This window comes from Microcaecilia unicolor, chromosome 5 (assembly GCF_901765095.1).
Source record: "Microcaecilia unicolor chromosome 5, aMicUni1.1, whole genome shotgun sequence".
Classification (NCBI taxonomy): domain Eukaryota; kingdom Metazoa; phylum Chordata; class Amphibia; order Gymnophiona; family Siphonopidae; genus Microcaecilia; species Microcaecilia unicolor.
Window position 1 is genome coordinate 129,835,724 of NC_044035.1, and position 25,152 is coordinate 129,860,875.

At 39.8% G+C, this 25,152-nt stretch overlaps 1 protein-coding gene across 3 annotated transcripts in view; it reads left to right on the top strand.

Annotated features, from left to right (window-relative positions):
* NRG3 (neuregulin 3) overlaps positions 1–25,152 on the top strand; it is a 1,503,806-nt gene that overhangs the window by 1,361,194 nt on the left and 117,460 nt on the right. For all 3 annotated transcript variants that reach the window (XM_030203279.1, XM_030203281.1, XM_030203280.1), the window contains exon 5: positions 21,720–21,822. In XM_030203279.1, coding sequence (XP_030059139.1) covers positions 21,720–21,822 — 103 coding nt within the window. The remainder of the gene's footprint in view (positions 1–21,719; positions 21,823–25,152) is intronic.

A 25,152-nucleotide genomic window follows, 5' to 3' on the forward strand; every position in this document is an offset into this window, starting at 1 on the left:
GGGGGAAGAGGGGCAGAGGTAGTGGAAATGTGATGATATCACATGTTCTCCTGAAATAATATCTCAGATTCAAAATTGTTGACATAAACATTTATTTGGTCACGTAAATGTCCATTCTAAAAAGTGCCTCTATATCAATAGACTTCTTCTTATCCACATATTCATTAACACCTTCAAAACAATCTTCTGGTCAATATTCAGTTGGTGACGGTGAGCGTTTTTAAATAGTTACCATCGTAGAGCTAAGGTAGACCCACATATTTGATACCAGGCCATGTGCAGTCTCCAGAATTGAATATCCGGGCCTGACCAGATAGGATGCTGCTCTGGAGGTGGAAGGAGATCAGAAGGGGGGTAAGTTGCAGTTCTGGACAATGGGAGGGAAGGAGTGGAGTTCAAAAGAGGGGGTAGGATGCTATTCTGGGGGGGGAGGATGGAGGGATCAAAGGGGGATCAGTTGATATGCTGATGGTGGAAGGAAGGGAGGAAGATCAGAAATGGAGTCATTTGCTGTTCTGGAGAGTGGGAAGGAACGAATGGGGTTCAGAAGAGGGTTCAGTAGCTGATCTGGAGGGTGGAAAGGGAGGAGAGATTAGAAGGAGGGATCAGTTGATTTTCCTGGGGATGGGAGGGAGGGGAATCAGTAGGGAGGATCAGTTGATATCCCTGGTTGGCCCAGTTCTAAAATGGCTGACTAGTGCAGATGTTCACTGGCACTACCTGGTTAAGTGCCACTGAATATCGGTGGATAGCTGTTACCCCCAAGTGATTTTAAACGAGGAGCCTCTCATACCTGCTTAAATTGTTTTGAATATTAACCCCCAGAGTTGAGAAGGCTTCTTCATTAGAGAGTTTGGTAGATGGAGTTACCTCAAAAAATGTACCAAAACCTCAAAAAGAAGATATCTGTCTTTGGCTGGAAAAACTACCATATTGCAGTGCTAATGTGCTTTGACTAGCTAAGATAATACACCATCATCCATTCATTGTAATAATGGGTCAGGAGTCCTCACTGGGTCTGCATACATATTTCAGGGGATACAACTGTTTTATTAAGAACCATCACCCTTTGGATACAGGATTCTGGTTCAGGCCCAGCAAAATCTGAGATGCCATTAGATTGCTTTATTATTTTATTTCATAGTATGTTTTATTTTAATGATTTATTTATGGATTTAGTTATTGTAAAATGCTTTTTTGTTAATAACTATAATCCACCTTGGGTTGACTTACTGGTCACATGGGTTATTAACTTAAATAAATCAATTTTACATGCATTCATTTGGAGGTTTCAAGTGTGCAAAATTAATTTATTGAACATTCTTCATACACATTCAACGTTCCAACCAGAAACTGAATGCACATCCCTACTGCTGAAGGAACAGATATATAAATTGACCAAGATCCAAATGAAAATGTAAAACTCTGTTTCAATAGTATTATTCATTCATTAATTGATTCATTCTGTGAATCCAAAATTGCTTGTTTCCTACAATAACTCCCCATAATGCATGTGCTTCACTATTATATTCTGTGTCACCATTTTCTATTTATTGCAGAAACACTTGTCATCCACTGCCTACCTACCTTGCCCTCAATTAACTTAGGTCTTCATTACCATGGTTGCTTTAAATTAATGTTTTTCTTCAATGTAAGACCCCTAACTGGATCAAAGAGTTTTATAAGTGCTTATAAACAAGATTCTATTTTTGTGGGTGAAGAGTACAGAACATATGAGCAGGTGGATGAAAATCTAATAAATAGCATCAATATGTTTTTAATGTACTTTTGTATTTTTTATTTATGTACTGCTTTTTTTTTTCTTTTTCTATTTTTCCTGCCAATATTCCCCTTTTTGTCTTTAAACAAAATACTACTTGTGCCTGATGAAGATGTTTGATAAAACTCTATGTACAAGCCACATTTGAATACCTCTGCATAAATGAACAGGTAAAAGAGGAACCTTGTGTGGTGAACCATACGGGTCTTTTTTTCCATTGTTACTGTTATTTCTTAATAATGCACAGTTCCAACTTCATCAGCCTCCTCTCTTGCTTCACTTGGCTTCAATCAATTTGCTTCTTCTCTTTTGCTGAAATCAATATCTACATCAAAAGTGTTCCTTGTCAATAACTCGGAATATGGTGGTGTTAACATTTAAAATAAGTAATACTTTAACTTCAGTGTTAAATAGGCAACCGTGCATGAATGATAAACATTTTCATTGCAATGAGATTCTCTTTGTCTTTAGTAGATCACTGAAACAATGGTGTGAGTTGATGCAAAGATGCACTGTATAGAAATAATCTATGAAAACATGTCGGCACAGACAGGGTAATGGATTGGTGGAAGAGCCTCCCAGTGGAGACAGTAGAGATAAAGATAGTATCTGAACTCACAAAAGCATGTGATATGCACAAAGGATATCAAAGGAAGAGCTAAGCAGCTAGTATATATAAGCAGCCTGGATAGATTATGCAGACTTTATCTGCCATCATGTTCTGTTTTTATGTGTGATGAGAAGATTGTGTTCTCATTTCATTTTCCTCCAAGAATTTAAAAGGGCTACCTTTCAAAGAAATGTAATGCCTGAAAAAAGCATATGGAAAAGATACCCAAGTATTTGGACTCCATTTCCTGTGAGTACAAGCAGGGTAAGAGATGAACACAATATTAAAGAAATGAGGTTGTAGATGGAGCGGGAAGATTACAAGGGGAATATGATGAAAGCAGCAATCACACTGAGGGGAAGGAACAGAGCCAAGGCTGGACTAGGAGTGGATGAAACAGAAAATATGCAAATTGAATTGGCTGCTATTTCTTTTCTACCAGAAAAGGACAAGATGGGGTTTATTGAAGGCTAAACTATTCACAGATTTAAAAGTATGTTAAGCATGATAGCTCCTTGTTATAATATTTTGATGAAAAATAATCAACCTACTGATTTATATGGTTGGTAGCATTAGTGTCTGTAGTTATTATTATTATTTGTAGTATTTGTATCCCACATTTTTCCACCTCTTTGCAGTCTCAATGCGGCTTACATAGTACTGTAATGGTGTTCGCCAGTTCCAGTATGAACAAATACAAGGTGTTGTTATGTTAGAATAGGTAGAATAGGGTTATGAATTGTAGGTATTTAGGGGATTTAAGGAGGAAGCGGGAAGTTGGGATAAGTCCATAACGATCTTTGGTTTTGTTGTGTTGTGGGAAGTCAGACTTTTATGTTGGGTCCGTGGGGTAAGCCTTCCTGAATAGATTTGATTTTAGTTCTTTCTGGAAATGTAGGTGGTCATACGTTGTTTTTATGCGTTCCATAGTTGTGCGCTTAAGTGAAGAGGAACTGGATGCATACGTTGATTTGTACTTGAGACCTTTACTACTTGGGTAGTGAAGATTTAAGTATGTTCGTGCTGATCTCGTGTTTCTGGTTGGCAGGTCTATGAGGTCTGTCATGTATCCCGGGACTTTGCCGTAGATGATTTTGTGAACCAGGGTGCATATTTTGAAAGCAATACGTTCTTTGATTGGGAGCCAGTGCAGTTTTTCTCAGAGGGGTATAGCGCTTTCATGAAGTTTGACTGGCTTTCATTCCAATTGCATGGTGGTCTGTAAAACAGGACACAATTTAGGTGGTCGAGCAGGGTTTTGTGTTGGATTCTGATCGAGGCTATTTCAAGTTGGGTTGTTATGGAATCGCCTGTGGTTTCGATGATGAAATGGGATCGGTATATAAGCGCTATGCCACCACCTCTTTTTTCTTTTCTGGTCCAATGAGTGATTTTATAATCAGGAGGGCATAGGTTTAGGATGATTGGGTCCTCTTGATTATGGATCCAGGTTTCAGTGATGAAGAGTAGATCGAGTTTTGCCGACATGATCCAGTCTGTTATTGTTGTTGTTTTGTTTACTACAGATCTGGCATTAACGTAACCTACTTTGATGGTTTTGTGTGGGTCTTCTTTGTTCGGTGTTATGTGGATTTTTGTCAGTTGTCAGTTCTTAATTTGTGAGGTTTTTTGTGATCTTTTTTTCCCTTTTGTTGGGGGTGTCCGTTTGTGTTCTTCCTTCGTTTTGGTTGTTAGCGGTGTAATGAGGTGTGGTATATCTGTTTATTCTTTGGTAGTTGTGCAGTATAGGTATGGTGTTAATTTCTGCGAGTGGGGTGGTGAGTGTTAAGTAGATTAGCGATAAGAAGTAGATTACTAGAAGTGTTTTGCCGGTGTTCATTGTGCTTTTGGTTTGTTTGGAGTAGGAGTGTTTGAATGAGTTTGGTATTATCTGAGTCTTGTTCCAGGTGTTCCTTCCATGGGTGGTATATTGCCACTTTGTATCATAGATGAATCCATTTTTTTGTTATTTAATGCCAAGATCAGTAGGTCTCAAGGGCGTATCAGCAACTCGTGGTCGCGGGCTAATAGCGATTCGATAGTGATCAGGTAGTAGAGAGCATTTTATCCTAATTTCTTCTTGATCTCAGTGGCCGGGGGATGGGGCCCCTCTCGAGACCGTCGTCTGACCGTGTGGCTCGGGATACCGATTGGCCCCCCATTTCTATGATCTCCCGGATCGGGTTGTCCAGGCAGCAGTCTGGGTCATGGTCTGGTCGATCCTCCGCCAAGTTGATGGTCACGTGATTTGGTGCACTTGTGCTGCTCTTCCCCTCTAGCTCCGATCTAGAGTATTTCTGGAACTGCTGAAGTTAAAAGACTGGTGGGTGCAGCACTAGTGCATTCGAGCATTATGGAATAAACATTATCAAGTCAATTTTCAAATGGATTTATGCATTTACCATTTAACAAATAACACATATGGGTGGTTTGTAAGAAACATTATATATATGTGTTATTTGTTAAGACCAGAATACATACTTTTATGAGACTGAAGTGTAGGCATGTTCTGGGTTGAGTTTTGGATGGGAAACAGGTTGGAGATGCAGTTGGCATATATACTTTATATACTACAAATGTCTGGTGGACTTTAGTTGCAATTATTTATGCCTATTTTCAAAAAGACATAAATGTCCTATGGTCTCTACTTAGATGCATTTTGTAGGATTTGGTGTTGGTGCCCATGTGTGTTTATAAAATAGGATCTCTTATTCTAGGTGACCTGTTATAAATATCCTCTTTTACAAGTGGTTCTGAACCCAGTCCTTGGGATACCCGTGAGTGGGAAGCTAGACCCAATGGTCCATCTAGTCCAGCATTCTGTTTCCAACAGTGGTCAAGCCAGGTAACAAGTATCTGGAAAGAAATCCCAATATTGTGGTAACATTTTATGATACAAATCCCAGGGGTAAGCAGTTGCTTCTTCAAGTCTGTCTCAATAGCAGACTATGGACTTTTCCTGAAAGAAACTTGTCTAAACCTTTTTTAAAGCCAGGTATGCTAACTGCTGTTACCACATCCTCTGGAAAAGAGTTACAGAGCTTATACTATGATTGATGTGAAAAATACTTCCTCCTATTTATTTTAAAAGTATCTCCATGTAACTTCCTTGAGTGTCCCCTAGTCTTTGTACTTTTGGAATAAATACAAAATCGATTTACTTTTACCTGTTCTACACCACTCAGGATTTTGTAGACCTCAACCATATCTGGAAGTGGCAAGTTGGACACAGATCCACATTATTCTATAATACTGCACACAGGGAATGCCCGACCTGCCCATGCCCCTCCACTGGCCTTTCCCCCTTTGACGATCTGCCTGGAATCACTTGGGTGTTATTCTATAAATGGGCACATAAGTGTGTTTTTGTGCGGATCTGCTGTTTCTGCCCTTTTAGACATGACCTAATTTTATGAGACCATTATTAAATTAGGTCATTCAAAATGTATGGAGTGCATCCATTTACATACTTAAATCAGTGTTTTACATGCATAAATGGTTCGTAGAGACTAATTTTATAACAGGCCACCTAGTTTGGGAAGGTAAATGATCACCTATTTTTTGAAAAGGCACAGATGCTTGCCCATGTTCATAGAATTGCCCCAGAAAAGCTGTGGACACTGTTTAGTAGGCCTAAGTTATACCCCCCCCCCCCCCCCCCCCCCCACACACACACACACACATTCAAAGCTATTTAATCAGCCGGGCACAGCTGCTGACCTGCTAAATAGCATATCGGTACCTAACCGTGGTTATTCAGCAGCGTTGCAAAACGTAAGAGGAGAGACTTGCCAATTTCAACGTGTATACCTTGGAGGAAAAGAGAAACAGTGGTGATGTGATACAGATGTTCAAATATTTGAAAGGTATTAATCCACTAACAAACCTTTTCCGGAGATGGAAAGGTGGTAGACCTAGAGGACATGAATTGAGGTTGACGGGGGCAGACTCAGGAGTAATGTCAGGAAGTAGTTTTTCATGGAGAGGGTGGTAGATAAGTGGAATGCCCTCCTGCGGGAAGTGGTGGAGATGAAAACGGTAATGGAATTCAAACATGTGTGGGATAAATACAAAGGAGCGATACAGAAGCATTGTAATATTCTTGATCTTATTTACCATCCCTTTCCTAATAATTCCTAGCAACTTGTTTGCCTTTTTTTTGGCCATACCTGGGTAGAAGATTTCAGCGTATTTTCTACACCACCACCTACATCTTTTTCTTGGATGCTGAGTCCTAAAATGGACCCTAGTATCAGGTAACTATGATTCGGATTATGCTTCCCAGTGTCCATCACTTTGCATTTGTTCACATTAAATATCCTCTGCCATTTCAATGCCCACTATTCCAATTTCCTAAGGTCTTCCTGCAATTTTTCACAGTCCGTTTGTGTTTTGACAAATCTGAATAGTTTTTAGTCATCCACAAATTTAATCACCTCGCTCATCATTCCAATTTCAGATCATTTACAAATATGTCAAACAGCACTGGTCCCAGTACAGATCCCTGTGGCACTCCACTATTCACCCTCCTCCATTTATAAAAATGGCCATTTAACCCTACCCTCTGTTTTCTGTCCATTAACTATTGAATTCTACTATGGAATTTGTCTTGCTGCTGCTGCTGCTGCTTTCAAGCTTAGTTGTAAAGGAAGGGCAGTCTGCCTGGGAGAAGAAATGATTTGGATGAGTCAGTTATTTATTTAATTAAAACATTTATATTCTGTATAGTGCACGGTTCCCAGTGAATTACAATATCACATACATAATCAAAATATCTGATATGAACAATAAAAGCATTTGTTAGGACAATAAACATGAGAGCTCATAGCTTTTCATACCTCTTAATACAAATATCGCAGATGTCAAACTGGCTTACCCAAATGCTGTTTTCTTAAGCTGTTTTCTAAATGTAAGATAAGTCTCCAATTTATGCAAATCAAAAGGCAGAGCATTCCATAGAGTGGGTCCCATCACTTGAAAAATGGATGATCAAAGACCTGTGGGGTGTAGGAAGTCTGCCACCATCCCTGGGGACACTTCCGTTTGACATCCTGCCCCATTGATGTTGATATTTTCATTTCTTTGCATGCTGTAGCAAAGGCTCTGCTTTCTCTGTGTTGCATTCTGATCTGGTGCAGAAAATTTAACAACAAAAGAAAAAGTGCAATTTAATATTTGCATCCTGGGTATTAACCAGTTTTAATGGCATTTATGGATAGGTTAATTCAAGAAACTGATCTTGAAACAATTACCATGCCAGCCGCTATGATTGAAAATAATCAAATAGTTATTTTGTACATTTTACTAGTAAGAGAAAAGTATCATAGATTGGTTTAATATAATGTGATAATGGGTTAGAAGCACCAAAATGTAATAATTTCCATGTTACTGCAGGTGAATTAGCAACATATTTGCTCTCTAAGGGGTCCTTTTACTAATGTGCGCTGAAAAATGGCCTGCGGTAGTGTAGACACGTGTTTTGGGCTTGTGCAGAATTATTTTTCAGCGCACCTACAAAAAATGCCTCTTTTTTGACAAAAATGGACGTGCGGCAAAATCAAAATTGCTGTGCATCCATTTTGGGTCTGAGACCTTACCGTCATTCATAAACCTAGCGGTAAATAATTTGGGCAGTAATGACCTATGTGCATCAGATACCACTTCGCACAAGTCTGCTATATGCACCAGAAAATAAAATTTTTTTTTCAGATGTGCGTAGCAGATGCACGCCAAAATTGAAATTACGGCACCTATGCAGCTTAGTAAAAGGGGCCCTTAATCAGTATGAATAGTTGAATATTTATTGGCATAGCACTTACAAATTCCTATATCACTTAACATATATATGGGTGGATTTTGAAAGGCGTTTTCCAGTTAACATCTTTCTGCAAACTGTTCATGCCATCTGAGAGTACAGAGAACACAGAACACATAAAGTACAACATTCACTATAGTCAATGCAATAGGCTTTTTTTTAATGATTGCAATTTGTCTACTACTCTGTACAGTTTCCAAAAACATCTGGAAAGCAGTTGTCATCAGCTAGTCATTGATTTGAGATTGAATATTCTTGTCTACATAATCATGATATTTAAGTGCTCCAGAGTCTCTGAGTTAGTGTATCCCCTCCCTTGATATGTCTCTCATAGTCTCTCTTTCTTCTCTCTTTCTCTCTCCTGTCTTTTATGCTAAACCTTGCAAAACATCCCTTGCTCTAGCATTTACATATGTACTATAACTGCCTGTAGATAAATAAACACATAAACTATGGTGGTCATTATAAAAGGGCTATTTTTGTTTGAGATGTGCATAAACCAGTCCTGAAATGTTCACCTTACATAAGCATCTAAGTTCCCATTTTACAAAGCCAGAATATGCACGTCATACAGCCCAAGTGAGTGCAAATGGCAAGGGGGTGTGGTCTGGGCAGGACTAGGCCATGCCTAGAAAATATACATTTATTCCCCAGTTTAGAAGGTGATTAAATGTAGATGTCCTAACAGATCAACTTCAAGATTTACACCTGCTACCAAACACGTTTAGGTTTTGACAGACTGCTCTGATTGGGCAGCACTGCACCTGAGGGATTAAGGGAGGTTGCTTCCTTATTCTCCCAGTGGTTTTTCTTCTCCCTAAAAGCCAAGCTGATAAGAGATACCATATTCTGTGATAGCACTGGGAAAAATACACATTTACATTTCTATTATTGCAAAGATAACTGTGTATGTGCCAGCAAAAACACATGTATGTACTGATTTTCAACCAGTTGAAATTTTAGACTTTTTTTTCTATATAGTTCAACCTTTTCATGAATAAAGAAAATGTAAACAATATAACTCTGCAACAAAACGGGGGTTATACAAACACATTACATTGTCCCATATTACAAATAAACTGTGATTTCATTCAAAATCACATCTTAGCATTTTGATAATATAAATCTAAAGGAATCTTTTACAAAGGCATGCTAGCGTTTTTAGTGTGCGTAAACTGCTAGAGACACCATAGGAATATATGGGCATCTGTGACATTTAGCACACACATATTTAATGCATGCACTAAAAATGCTAGCATGCCTTTGTAAAAGAGGCCCTTAAGGAGCACAAATGATGGACAACACAGTATTATCCTTCCACTTAGACAATATAGCCCCTATTGCTATAGCCATATGTACATGAAATGATCTAGCCCTCTCTTTACTTACTAGATGAGGTAAAGCAGCTGACCTCCAAATAACTATTATATAACTCATATCAGACTGAATTTCTAACATACTAGTAATCCACACCCACACTGAACCCGAAACTGATTCAAATTAACACAAACATACAACATATAAGATAAAGTACCCACAGTGAACTCACAAGGCCAACATCTATTACTTATAGAACAAAAAAAGTGAGGAGAACGAATGAGGATACCAAAAAATGTGTTTATTCATATAAAAAATGATGACCCGACATGGCCGTGTTTCGGCCCAAAGGCCTGCCTCAGGGGTCTTTATAACCTCAGGTAGTATAATGTGAAGCATGCACTCTGAGAAGAATGATGTAGCTGGACCCACTTGGGTCTCCTCTCCTCGGAATTTTTTTTTTTTTGTAATGACCAGGAACAAGCCTGTAATACTCCTCTCCTAAGAGGAGAAAAGTATTACAGGCTTGTTCCTGGTCATTACAAAAAAAACATTTTCCGAGGAGAGGAGACCCAAGTGGGTCCAGCTACATCATTCTTCTCAGAGTGCATGCTTCACATTATACTACCTGAGGTTATAAAGACCCCTGAGGCAGGCCTTTGGGCCGAAACACGGCTGTGTCGGGTCATCATTTTTTATATGAATAAACACATTTTTTGGTATCCTCTATATCTCACGGTTCCGTGAGGGTTTGCACCTCCTTTTTGTTGTGGCCAACATCTATTAGTACCACTAACAGTTAAATTTTCCAACCTTTGAACATTTGCACTTGGGCATAAATGTCCATTTCTCCTGATTTTAAAGAATAGCTTCAACATCAGCAGATTCTGTTCTAACATACTAATGAAACTTATGATGTCCTGACCTGGATGCCTGAATTCAAACTTCTACATCCTTTCTAAAATGGGAATATACAGCAAGTAGCCAATAAAAAAACAGCATACCAAGCTATGTAGTACATACCTGTTAAAATATCATTTGTATCTGATATCTCTTCATCCAGATGATAAATAAATGACAGTACTTCAGGCTCAAATTAGAATGCCACAACTTGACAATAGAATGGTAGGGCACTTATCCAAATAAAAGGCAAGTCTATAACTGAGCATATGCAATTATATGCAATGGACCACTTTGTATTTCTCCTACCGAAATTGGTGATCGCCATCACGGTATTATGTAAGCCACATTGAGCCTGCAAATAGGTGGGAAAATGTGGGATATAAATGCAACAAACAAACAAATAAATAAATGAATAATATGCACCTTGCATGTGTAAGTGTACAGAAAACTGTCACATGCGTAACGGCACAATGAGCTTTTCTAGAAAGGCACATATTGTAGCATGCAACTTCAAGGGGGAATACACACAGAGCATGAGAAGGATATGGGTTCAGAAGTACATGGATCAGTTATATGTGCAGCTTAAAGAATATTGTAACTTATGCAGATTGCTTGCAGCACCCATTTACACCTGCAACTGAAAAAAGAGCTTTTTTTCAGTAATATTGCACTATTACAGAGGGTTCTATTGTCTGTATGAAATGGTATACTTTGAAACGCAGATATATTGTTATGGTGTTATGATTGCTGAAACATGTCAGGTTAAAGTTATAATTTTGTGTGGAAGTCTGGATATTTGACACCCAATACCACATTTGATATATTGGATGAATTTGAATAAAGCACCTTTTGAGCCATTCTAAGCTGCTACATTGCTTCTTTTTATCTGCCTGCACTTTGCAGTCGGTGACTGCCTCTTCTTTTGTTGTAAATGAATGTCTTTATATTTAGGCACATCAATGAAGATGCTAGCTTTCTATCATGGAATCCAGGCATTCAGATGCCATTATAGAAGAGATGATCCACATGCATCATTGAGGCACCCACAAGAGAGGGCCCAGTTATAGAACTGCCCCCATTATGGCAACCGCTAAGGAGAAGATTCTATATATGGCACCTAAAAAATAAGCGCAGAAAACAATGTGAACTAAGTGTATTCTATAAGCGGTGCCTAGATTTAGGCATGTGTATAGAATACGCTTAGTTGATATCCCAGTGCATAAAATTATATGCATCCATTTACACCAATGAAAACATTGCGTAAATCCATGCATGTTGATTTAGGCACAGTGGGCCATATTCTATAACTACTACTACTACTATTTATCATTTCTATAGCGCTACAAGGCATACACAGCGCTGTACATCATACACAAAAAGACAGTCCCTGCTCAAAGAGCTTACAATCTAGATAAGACAGGTAAACAGACAGAACAATTAAGGGTAAGGAAATAAAGAGATGAGGATAAAGGACAGGGCAAGTGAGTGGTAGTTAGGTGTCAAAAGCAGTGGTAAAGAGGTGGGCTTTAAGTTTGGACTTGAAAACGGCCAAAGACAGGGCTAGACGTACAGGCTCGGGAAATCTATTCCAGGCATGAGGTGCAGCAAGATAAAAGGAACACAGTCTAGAATTAGCAGTAGAGGAGAAGGGGACGGATAAGAGAGATTCATCTACAGAACGGAGTACCCGAGGGGGCGTAGTGACAGACGAGAGTGGAGAGGTACTGGGGAGCAGCAGATTGAATGAACTTATAGATCAATAAGAGAAGCTTGACCTGAATACGGAAATGGATAGGGAGCCAGTGAAGTGACTTAAGGAGAGGGCTAATGTGAGCATAGTGACTTTGGTGGAAAATGAGCCACGCAGCAGAGTTTTGGACTGATTGAAGAGGAGAGAGATGGCTAAGAGGGAGGCCGGTGAGAAGTAGGTTACAATAATCAAGACGAGAGGTGATAAGAGTGTGGATAAGAGTTCTGGTAGAGTGCTCAGAGATGAAGGGACGGATTTTGCTAATATTATAGAGAAAGAAACGACAGGTTTTGGCAATCTGTTGAATATGAGCAGAGAAGGAGAGAGAGAGGAGTCAAAGATGACCCCCAAGGTTACGAGCTGATGAGACAGGGGGAATGAGAGTGCCATCCACAGCAATAGAGAAAGGGGGGAGAGGAGAAGTAGGTTTAGGGGGAAAGATGAGAAGCTCAGTTTTGGCCATGTTAAGTTTCAGATGATGTTGAGACATCCAGGCAGCGATATCAGATAGGCAGGCTGAAACATTGGTCTGGATGCTGGTTGAGATTTCAGGGGTAGAGAGGTAAATTTGGGAGTCATCAGCATAGAGATGGTATTGAAAGCCATGGGATGATATCAAAGAGCCAAGGGACATAACTACGCACATAAATTTTGGAATGCCCACGAAATGCCCATTTTCCCGCCCATAACTATGCCCCTTTTTGCCTGCATATGTTAGAAGTGAGGCGCACTGCGTTACAGAATACGCTTAGTGACTTGTGTGTGTAAATGGTAATTATTGCCAATTAGTGCTTGTTATTACTTGTTAGAAGCTGTTATCAAAGCCAATTAAGTTTTGCACATTGTTACAGAATATGCTTGGATTTTGACATGGATCTCTAGGTGCGCTATATAGAATCCAGGAGTATAAGGCTAATTTTTTTATAACTAGGCACCTAGTATAAGATAGCAAAAATACACCTATTTCAAGCCTATTTTATAAAAAAAAATTAAGAGCCTAATTTTATCTTTATAAACTAAGTGGCAAAAAAACATGCATTGATTTAAGGCACAATTTCTTACACCAGCATTTACAGCGGGGGTGAGCGACCTCAGTCCTCGAGAGCTGCAACCCAGTCAGGTTTTCAGGAGTTCCCCAATTAATATTGTGAGCACTCTATAGTACTGGGACGAAGAAAGGGGGGTGGCTGTTCCTTTAATAGTCAGCATCCTTCCTCATTCCGACCTGCTAAGCGAGCAGTTCGCCCTCTGGTGGCCAAACCAGCGGTGAAATCTCTAGTTCAGGGAAAACAACTACACCCCCAGAAGCCATTGCACGGTCAGTTGGACTCACAGGAGGGGGAGGGGGAAGTGAATGATTGGGAGATGAGTTCTGAGCCAAGGGATGAGAAACAGCTGAGGGAAATTAGGGAGGAGGAAGAGATGGAATGCAATAAAGAGGAAATGGGGGAGGAAGAGGGGGAAGAGTGTATGGAGGTGGCTGGTTTGGCTCAGATTCGTGGGGAAAAGGTAAAAGCTTTTATGGCCTCTGTATTGCCAAGATTGTGGATGTTGGGGGAGGCTAAAGTGAGCCAGTGGAGAGGAGGCTGGTGGAAACTAACCCAGAAACTGTCTGCTGATAAAAGATAGTGCTGTGGGTTAGGTTGTGTTGGTAAGCAGAGTCAGCAACTGTCATGTGGAAAATAGGACTGAACTGTGCTGGAAATAAGGACTGTTAATAATAAGCTGAACTATCCATGCTGGAGGAACTGATTTAAGTCAAAACTAATACTGTGTTTGAAGAACTTGAACAATAAAGCCTAGGATTTTTCTTAGAACTTTGAGAGTGTGAAAGTCTCTGGAAGAGGGTAAAGAAAGAAACTAGGGGCTATACCGACTCTGATCAACAGAGGGAGAGAGCGAGTGGGAAGAAGCCGGTCTTAACCGTGAGGTGTACAGGAGAGCCCAGCACATGAGAGTCAGACAAAGCTAAGCAGGGACAGCCTTGGTTGTACCTGGAAGGATGACTCGGTTACAATATGCATGAGATCTATTTGTACGTACAACTTTCATTGTATGCAAACAGATTTCATTCATATTCATTGAGGGAAAGCCTGAAAACATGACTGGGTTGCAGCTCTCAAGGACTGAGGTTGTCCAATCCTGATCTAGAAGTTTAGTTAATGTTGATACTACCCTTCATATAATCAGAGCGGTTTACAATCACTACAAACAAAATACAGCATTTTAAAAGGAAAAGGAACTCCAACTCAAATAGGAAAGAGAATAAGAAAAGTGAAGAAAGACAAGGCTAGTAAATCAAGTTGAGGCACACATAGCAGCTCACTCATGCCAGCCAGTACTTCACAACTCCAGACCAGCTGAAAAGGCATTTGTAAATAAGTGAGTCTTTAAAACAATATTAAAATGTTCATAAGACTGGTCAATATGGAGAGAAAGGGCAAAGCATTCCATAAGGATGGAGCCAAGGAGACGAAAGTTGAGTAGTTAGAATCCTCAGATACTGATTTAGTAACTGTGTCAACATTGGTGGCTACTGTAGTGTTGGCACCTGATAAAATTTGGTTAATGAGAATGTTCTTTAAAAATAAAGAAAATACTTTTTTAGGACTGAAAATTCTAATTTTTCCGGATATTTCTAGAGACACTCAGAAAATACATAAGCAATTTTTATTAATGAAGCCATGTGTTCTTCAGTTATGGGCTAATTTTTTCCTACGTTATCCTTGTAAATGTGTAGTCAGATATTGATCAGTTAAATATGTTTTCTATGAACCTTCCCATCTTACAGTTTTTTTTGTCAACTAAATAGATCACTGGGGGGGGGGGGGGGATAATATGTACCTAGTGATTGGCTCTCTTTTTGACTGATAAATAGGAATTCTGTGACATGTTTGGTTAAATTTGTCTTTATTATTTTTCTTAAATTAGAATTTCCATTGATCGAAATCTTGGATCTCAATGTGTGTATGAGTATGATTGACAGATGATTTTCTTTTTCTTTTTTGTTTTACTTGTATTTAAATATGTTCATTGTTATATCATACTTTTCTGTACAAGTATTTTTCTTTGCTTGATTAATGTTTGAATTATTGATAAATAAAAAATGGAGTAAAAGAAAATTGAATAGTAAGTAGATTGTATTCTGGTATGAGCTAACTGACTCTGCAGATGGAATCTGTGTGTAAAGTATTTTCTAGGCAAGGATCAAAAATATATATTGTATTCAAAAAGTGATTGGAAGCCAATGATATTGTTAAAGTACAGGAGAAATATGATCAATTTGATGAAGTCCTGTGAGGATGCATATGGTTGTGTCTTGAACCAGTTGTAATCTTTAATTTGAAAAGATGGGAGACCTGTATAAATGAAGGTAGCAAGAAATCACACAAATTATAGTATTTTATAATTAACACACCTCTATGTATATACCACCTATGCTCCATCTAAAAATATGAACCATGCAAACAATGCACATACTTTTACACTTGGTAGTAATTTGGAAGGGATCATTTACATGCATAAGTACCCACTTATCCATGCAAATGATTGAAATAGCAGCATTTATTCAAGTTCTTGCTGCCTTAAACTAGACAGCTCTGTATGAAATCGTGCCTATATTGATAACTGCCTTGCCTGTGAATTTTCAGTGGCACTATATAGAACTGGTACTTAATCAATCTAAAACAACCACATTTTAGTTTCATAACTTCTTACCACCTCCTAGATTGACTCCTATGCTTTTGTGTTCTCAGATTCAACTGGCTACCTCTTTTAAGTGTCCTTTTGCAAAGCCATGGGAGGCTAACACGCATGTAACATGTGCTAAATTGGCACTACCGCCAAGGGAGCACGTGCACCCGGCAGTAATAGTAATTCCAAGTTTGGCATTCACTAAATCCCATGGTAGAAAATATTTTATTTATTTTCTAAAGCGGAGGAAGGGGGTGCATTCCAGGCAGTAATCGGTAGTGCGGCCACATTGGTGCATGCTACATTGTTTCTTCGCAGGTAGCATGTGAGACCTTACCGCTAGGTCAGTGGCCACCATCCAAATTTAGTGTCCCATCACTATTTGGAATATCCCAGTGTGGCGTATGGTGGGCAGTTTATATTGGATTTTTGATATTAAACGACTCCTGACACAAGTGCTGTGCACTAAAACACAGCCCGTGTTGGGTCTCTGATGTACAAGATTGAGTCTCCTTACGTACAAGGTTGATCTATGTGGTGAAACAAAAGGTCTTGTCCTGTTTTTGAAAGCTCTTGGTACTTCATTTTTTGCTTTGCACTGTGTTTTGTCCTTTCAACCCTCTCTGTTCAGTTCTCTTATTACACAGATAGTGCCACATGGGCGTTCCACTTAACTCTAGGAATAGGTGGTATATTACCGATTGTCATTACAGCAATGCATTTAGACTGTCCTAAAATAAGCCAAATAATATCAAATATTGTGGTCTCTATATATTCAGTGTCTCTCACTATATCATAGTGATACTGACAATGCATAATATATTTAAACATTCTGGCAAGCATTAAAAAAAATTACTGACCATGGAGTTTAAACATTGACCCAGTTGTATCTAGATGATGAAATGCCAATACATTAAAAGCTCTTATCAGTAACTTCCACCATTTTTATTAGAAAAATAAAGCACCTCTTCATTCTTATGGCTAACTATTTAGCTATTCCAGATTCAGGATTAAATGAATTTATTACTCTAAAACTACCTAATTAAGGTTTATAATTACACTGGGGACACTGATTAAGGTTGACACAAGTTCAAAACTTGTCCTGGGAATGTAGGAAGTGATTAATTCTTAAGAAACAAGAATTTAAAAATCAATTCTATTTTATAATTAGAGCTATTTTTTTTTCTTTTCTAAAGAAAATTGAAAAATCATGTTCTTTATTATTAATGCAGTAAAAAGCATGTAGAAAGCAAGTGCATGTCGGACATATCAATGAGAACATGAGCTTTTAACTTCTACTTAATCAATGTTAAAGTTTGTAATTATCTTCGTTCAGCCAGAGGCACTGTATTTTGGGAAGGAAATGGAAGAGATAAAGTACAGTGGTAGCTTTTGGGGAAAGTTTTAGAGGCAATTACAACATAACAATTGTTTTTTTTCAATTATTTTTCAATAACCAGGACAACTGCTACCCAGTCTGGTCCGCTTATCCTCCCTGTTTCCCAAATCTTCACAAACACAGATCTGTTTAGAATGGAAATACATAGGACAGCAGATGTAATAAGTTACCCTGACAAATGAATCTAACTAGTATTCTCAAGCCCAGTTATCTAAGAGTTACCCATGATTGATACTCACTACATATATAACACAGAAGAGGTTTGGATGATCTCTTCTCTCATTCGTGGCCCATCCCATTCAAACAACACCTACCCCCCTGTTTACTAAAGCTTATCTCAAGTTATCAGCAGCAGGGCCCAATTTATTCGTATGGGCCCTGTTGCAGATAACTCGAGCTAAGTTTTAGTAAACAATCTCCAAAATTTGGCCAAAGCTGCCTGAGTGGCCCTTGCCATTCAAGAAAGGTTGCCAAATTTTCAAAACAATACATGGCTATACTGAAGTCTACCAGCCTGGTATTGTACTGGGGTCTAGCAAACCAAGCATCAATGAATTCCAGCTATATGATATGATTGTCTTAAGGATAGGGAGTGGAGGAGTGGCCTAGTGGTTAGAGCACCAGTCTTGACATCCAGAGGTGCCCAGTTCAAATCCCACTGGTTCTCCTTGTGATCTTGGGGAAGTCACTTAACTTTCCATTGCCTCAGGTACAAACTTAGATTGTGAGCCCTCAAGGGACAGGAAAATACCCAGTGTACCTGAATATAACTCATCTTCAGCTACTATTGAAAAATAGGTGAGCAAAATCCAAATAAATAAAATAGTAGCTTCACTCCTAAAACTCCCCCTCCAATGTGAACTTCCCACCACTGGGCAAACTGTTCCAGGATTGCTTGAACACTCTCAAACTAAAATGCAACCTCATGGTAACTAATACGTCTTCTAAGATATTGGCCTAGAGTCAGTGCATGGTGCTCAACACTATTCTATCAAGGGTATTGAAAGATGAGTGCTCATTATAGAACAGCATCAAACACTGATTTTGTTGCACAAATTTGGGCACTTGGACTTATGCCTTCTGTAACCAGGTGTTATTTCCAGCACCCAATTTCAGCACATATCTCCAATATTCTATAACACTGCGTGCAAATGTTAGGAACACCCTTGATCCACCCATGCACCTTCCATGGTCATGCCCACTTTTTATTTGTGCACCATGGGATTTTGGCGAACATTATCATAAAATAGCACATAGGAATATGTGCACACAAATCCAAACTAGTGTCGATTAGCTCCAATTATTGGCACTAATTGGCTCATTAACCAATTTACTTGGGCACATATTTTCAATCGGTGCCCAGTTGTAAGTGTCATATTCAGAATCCAGGGGATTATGACCAACTTTATGCTTGCAGCACTCTCTCCAGTGATTTCTTGATTGTTCCAAGACAAAAGTCTTGGTCCATATTAGAAAGATGCATACCAATCACTGAATCCCAGTCATGACTAAAATAGAAACCTTAATGGCATACTATAAACTTTTTCCCACCTATTGTTAAGAATACGCTGTCAGTGAAGAGGAATGATCTCTGACTAATGTATAAAATTGTTAGAAGGCCAGAATGTAAGCCATGTATGGTCATTTCTAATAATTGCCCAGAACGTTACCCCTTAAATGTAATAGTAGGATATCTGTTGAGTAGGAAAAAAGTTGTTTCAGTGCATACCTTTACATCTTGTTCATTCTACTGAAAACTCTGAGCTGCTAGACCAAAAAAGAATACCATATTTGCTACCTTATCCAAACCATCAATTGATACCAGTTAGGTCCTGCATCAATAATGGAGAAAAATGGAAAATGCTACTGTTGGATAGTACTTGGTATGCAACCTGCCTTTTTAACATAAGATACAAAAGTCCCAGAGTGCCATCTGCCAATGTGCTGACTGGCACATTCAAGCCAGAGGTAACCACTATACGATGGAGTGTGTTCCAATGCTATCATGGATATATGAGCTGATGCCAAGGCACATTTAAGTATTGCTCTCAGCTGGAGATGACTCAGTGCATAAAATAAATTAAATCCTTCTTCTGAGCCATATTAAAAGGTCATCTCACATATTGCATATTGGACAAGTCACCAACCCAGTACTTCAAAGAGCCTAATAAGCTCCCATCTTCCTGCCTGAATCTCTGTAATGTAATACATAATATGCAGCCTGATAAAGAAATACCAGAGGTGAGGAGGCCAGACTCAGAATCTACACTGCATTCAGTGATTCCAAGTTTCCCAACTCTTAGAACCATAAAGAATGCCAAAAAGAATAATGCAAAGAACAATATTACTTCAAAGATGATAGAGAAATAGGTAGGTAATGTTAGCCACAGCAAAGTCAGGAAATCACAGGTTATTGCCCTACAAAAAACATGACTACAGGCAGGCTCACACATCCATTCCATCAAATCTGAGTTTGGGATTAGGCCATCTCAATACTTTAGAAAAGAATGCTAGGCTAACCAGCCATAAATAAACAATGACTATATAAGTGTGATGTTCTGGTGTCAGTGATGTAATCAACCAAGAGATGTGCGGTTACTGGGCCCCTCATCCAATGCTTTTCTATCTTCATATGTATGTTCTCCAGGTGGGTGGAGAGATACTTCTGAACACTACATTCCATCAGTTCAAACTCCAAAAATCCAATGGGGATTAGGATGGAGCTTATTTTTGAAGTTTGTTAAAATTACCTCATTATCCCATAATTTTGTTTGTATATGTGAAGATAATAAACTCCAAAGTTGTAACCACTCAAATGGCTCACAGTACATGGTGATCATATACCTAATTGCTAAAGTACTTCAAGAGCCATTGCCTCATCGTCAGCCAAAAACCTCCTGTAAATTTATTGTCATTTTTATTTTTCTTCTCTTATGTTTAGTAATTTCAAAAATTATTACATAAAATATATCTTCAAACATGTAGAATAATACTGTGCAGATATTTTACACTTGTAATAATATGTGCAACAAACCTCATGTAAATTCATGAACATCAAAAGGGCACCTAGGGTTGAAAGCCACGAAGGGGCAGGGAAACCCGTATTATTGAAACAAGATGGGCGTCCATCTTTCGTTTCGATAATATTGTCGGGGACGCACAAATTTCAACATTTAGGTCGACAAAGATGGTCGTCCCTAGAGATGGTCATCCCCGATTTTCGGCGATAATGGAAACTGAGGACGCCCATCTCAGAAACGACTAAATCCAAGCCATTTGGTTGTGGGAGGAGCCAGCATTCGTAGTGCACTGATCCCCCTTATATGCCAGGACACCAACCGGGCAACCTAGGGAGCACTGCATTGGACTTCAGAAAAAGCTCCCAGGTACATAGCTCCCTTACCTTGTGTGCTGAGCCCCCCAAAACCCACAACCCTCAACTGTACACCACTACCATAGCCCTTAGGGATGAAGGGGGCACCTAGATTTGGGTACAGTGGGTTTTGGGTGGGTTTTGGAGGGCTCACATTTACCACCACAAGTGTAACAGGTAGGGGGGATGGGCCTGGGTCCGCCTGCCTGAAGTGCACTGCAGTACCCACTAAAACTGCTCCAGGGACCTGCATACTGCTGTCATGGAGCTGGGTATAATATTTGAGGCTGGCATAGAGCCTGGAAAAAATATTATTTTTTTTAGGGTGGGAGGGGGTTAGTGACCACTGGGGGAGGAAGGGGAGGTCATCCCTGATTCCCTCCGGTGGTCATATGGTCATTTAGGGCACATTTTTGTGGCTTGGTCATAAAAATTAAAGGACCAAGTAAAGTCCTCCAAGTGTTCGTCAGGGACTCCCTTCTTTTTTCCATTATCGGCCGAGAACGCCCGTGTGTTAAGCACACCCCAGTCCCGCCTTCTCTATGCTTCCAACACACCCCCGTGAACTTTGGTCATCCCCGCGATGAAAAGCAGTTGAGGATGCCCAAAATCAGCGTTCGATTATGCCGATTTGAGCGACCCTGTGAGAAGGACGCCCATCTTGCGATTTGTGTCGAAAGATGGGTGTCCTTCTCTTTCAAAAATAAGTCTGATGGTCTACCCATTCCTATATTAGACCAGAAAAAGAATTAACAAAATTAGTTCTAAAATCCAAATCTCAAATAATTACTATATATGACTTTTTGAAACTGTGAATAGCTTGTGTTAGTTGTTTGTGACTTGTATGCAATGCTTCAGATATAAAGACAAACACTAGTAATTTTCTAAACAAAGAGGTGCCAGATTAGAGTCAGAAGCAGCCTTCACCTTCCACTCCCATTTCAATTGGGAAAAGGAAACTGGTTCAGGAAGGTTGGAGGTCACTGTTTGGGAATGAGGCAGAAAACCACCACTGAATATGGATAAGCTTTTTTTTTTTAATCAGCTTTGTTAACATAACATTTTCTTATTATCCACAGAGAGTGAAGACGTTTACCAAAGGCAGGTTTTGTCTATTTCCTGCATCATCTTTGGAATAATCATTGTGGGAATAATCTGTGCAGCATTCTACTTCAGAACAAGGTAGGATGCTATTCTTATAACATACTTTGGAGTCTATGCAATAAAGCTTAGTATTGTTTGTTTCCTCTTCTCAACGCCTAAGTTACCTCATTACATATATCTTCATAGAAGCACACAAAAGTGTCCATTTCTTAATTGTCTTTATTCAAATTTTCTAGACCAGTGGTTTTCAAACCTGTCCTAGAGGACCACCTGCTTTTCAGTATATCCCTAATGAATATACATATATAATCATCTACTGAGTTTTAGTTACAACTGGTATCAATCAATATAGTAACTATTATTCTCTGTTTGATGTATCAAAATCTCTTTATTCAAATTCTCAAATTTACATAAAAATACATTCCCATAATCTTAACCACACACTCCTCTCATTCACACCAATCTAATCAAACCATATATTAATATCCCTCTATCCCTAGAGTTTCACAATCCAACTTTTGTAATAGTCATGTGTACTTTATGAAGTACTATAGTGTAGTTCATAAAACTTCAATGGATACCCTTCCTAATAACTTCTATATTGTAGTTATAGTCAGAGCATACCTCCGATGGAGCTGTTAGAAAATGGCATAAGACTCACTCAGATGGAGGTCTGCTCTGATTATGCAGCTTGAAAAAAGAGTTAACATTTTTCAGTTGAACCCCTGATGACACTTAGCGAAACGCAGTGACTGTGTTGGGTTTATGAAGAAGAGAGTGACTGCAAAAGAAAATCAGAGTTGATGAAGTAGTGCAAGAATGTTGAAAACATACTAACAGATAAGATATTATTGAGGTAACACAGAGGGGCATAATCGAACGGCGCCTGCGAAACAAGATCGCCGGTGATCTATTTTGGCGGCAGCGCAACAGCAGGCCGTAACCGTATTATCGAAAATGATGGCCGGCCATCTTTTGTTTCGATAATACGGTTCGAACCGGCCAAACGCCTTGGATTTAGCCTGGTTTGAGATGGCTGCTTTTGTTTTTCAGCAATAAGGGAAGCTAAAAGAGGCCATTTCAACCCCGGCTACATCCAAAGCATTTGGTCATGGGAGGATCCAGCATTTGTAGTGCACTGGTCCCCATGACATGCCAGGACACCAAACGGGAACCCTAGGGGGCACTTCTAAAAATTTTTTAAAAATACACAAATAGCTCCCAGGTGCATAGCTCCCTTGCCTTGGGTGCTGAGCCCCCCAAATCCCCCCAAACCCACTCCCCACAACTCTACACCACTACCATAGCCCTTATGGGTGAAGGGGGGCACCTACATGTGGGTACAGTGGGTTTTGGGGGTGGTTTGGAGGGCTCAACACTTACCACCACAAGTGTAACAGGTAGGGGGGGTTGGACCTGGGTCTGCCTGCCTGAAGTGCACTGCACCCATTAAAAACTGCTCCAGGGGCTTGCATACTGCTGTCAGGGAGCTGGGTATGACATTTGCGGTTGGCATACAGGCTGGCAAAAAATGTTTTTATTTTTTATTTTTTAGTGTGGGAGGGGGTTGGTAACCACTGGGGGAGTACGGGGAGGTCATCTCCCATTCCCTCCGGTGGTCATCTGGTGAGTTGGGGCACCTTTTTGAGGCTTGGTCGTGAAAATAAAAGGACCAAGTAAACCCGGTGAAATACTGATTAACGCCGCTTTTTTTTTCCATTATCTGTGAAAGCCGGCCATCTGGTAGCCACACCCATGCCCGCCCATGTCCCGCCTTTGCTACGCCGCCGACATGCCCCCTTGAACTTTCACCGGCTCGGCGATGGGAAAGCGGCGATGGTGTCAAAAAAGCAGCTTTCGATTATACCGATTTTGCCGCTTTTGAGAGATCGCTGGCCATCTCCCGATTTATGTCGGAAGATGCCCGGCGATCGCTTTCGAAAATAAGCCTGATAGAGGGGCATTTTCGAAAGAAACATACATGTTCCGATTTGGACGTCCTTGCAAAACTGCAAAATCCAGGGGTGGGGAAAATAGCATCAGAGATGTCCAAATTCTTAAATTTGAACGTCCCTAGATTTGGCCTTCCCTAGACATGGACATTTTTGACTTTCGGTGATCTACAAAACCAGCAACACCATGCAAGATCTTAAATATTAAAATACATAGTTTAAAGTTAACCCAAGGGTCAAGTTGTGAATCAAGATGGTGCCTGAGGCAGATGTGCTTTGAGTTAGCTCCTGATTTGGTGGCTGTTTAAATGTCAAAAATGTCCTAATGTAAGCCATTTGGTTGTGGGAGGAGCCAGCATTTGTAGTGCACTGGTCCCCCTGACATGCCAGGACACCAACTGGGCACCCTAGGGGGCACTGCAGTGGACTTCATAAAATGCTCCCAGGAGCATAGCTCCTTTACCTTGTGTGCGGAGCCCCCCAAAACCCACTACCCACAACTGTACACCACTACCATAGTCCTTATGGGTGAAGGGGGGCACCTAGATGTGAGTACAGTGGGTTTGTGATGGGTTTTGGAGAGCTCGTTGTTTCCTCCACAAATGTAACAGGTAGGGGGGTATGGGCCTGGGTCCGCCTGTCTGAAGTGCACTGCAGTACCCACTAAAACTGCTCCTGGGACCTTCATGCACTGTCATGAAATCTGAGGCTGGCACAACATATTTTTAAAGATGTTTTTGAGGGTGGGAGGGGGTTAGTGACCACTGGGGGAGTAACGGGAGGTCATCCCCAATTTCCTCCAGTGGTCATCTGGTCATTTCAAGCACCTTTTTGTGTCTTATTCGTTAAAAAAACAGGTCTGGGTGAAAACGTCCATGTGTTCATCACCCTTGTTTTTTTTTTTTTTTTCGATTATGGATCAAAGACGTCCAAGTGTCAGGCATGCCCAACTTCTGCTTTCACTACGCCTCCACCACGCACCCTTGAACTTTGGACATCCTTGCGATGGACTGCAGTTGGAGACATCCAAAATTGGGTTTTGATTATACCGATTTGTATGTCTCTGGGAGAAGGACGTCCATCTTCCGTTTTATGTCGAAAGATGGACGACCTTCTCTTTCGAAAATGAGCCCAATTGTTTGCCTGAATAAAAGAGGGAAGAAGTAGTTGCAGGATGTAACAGTGCTCTCATCAGCTGGAGTTTACAAAAAAGATGTATGGACATTTTGAAATAATATCTATAGTGGTGTGTGCCATCGAAGGAGGATCCTTAATACTGTTTATGTATATATTGACAACTACATTATAGAAGATATGAAGAGAGGTATCCATTGAAGTTTCATGAACTACTTGAAAACCTGGTGTATCTTTGCCAATTTAAAGATAACAGGCTAAGTCTAAATATTGACATAGCCGGTTATCTTTAAACCATCCAAAAAATAAACTGGATATTCAA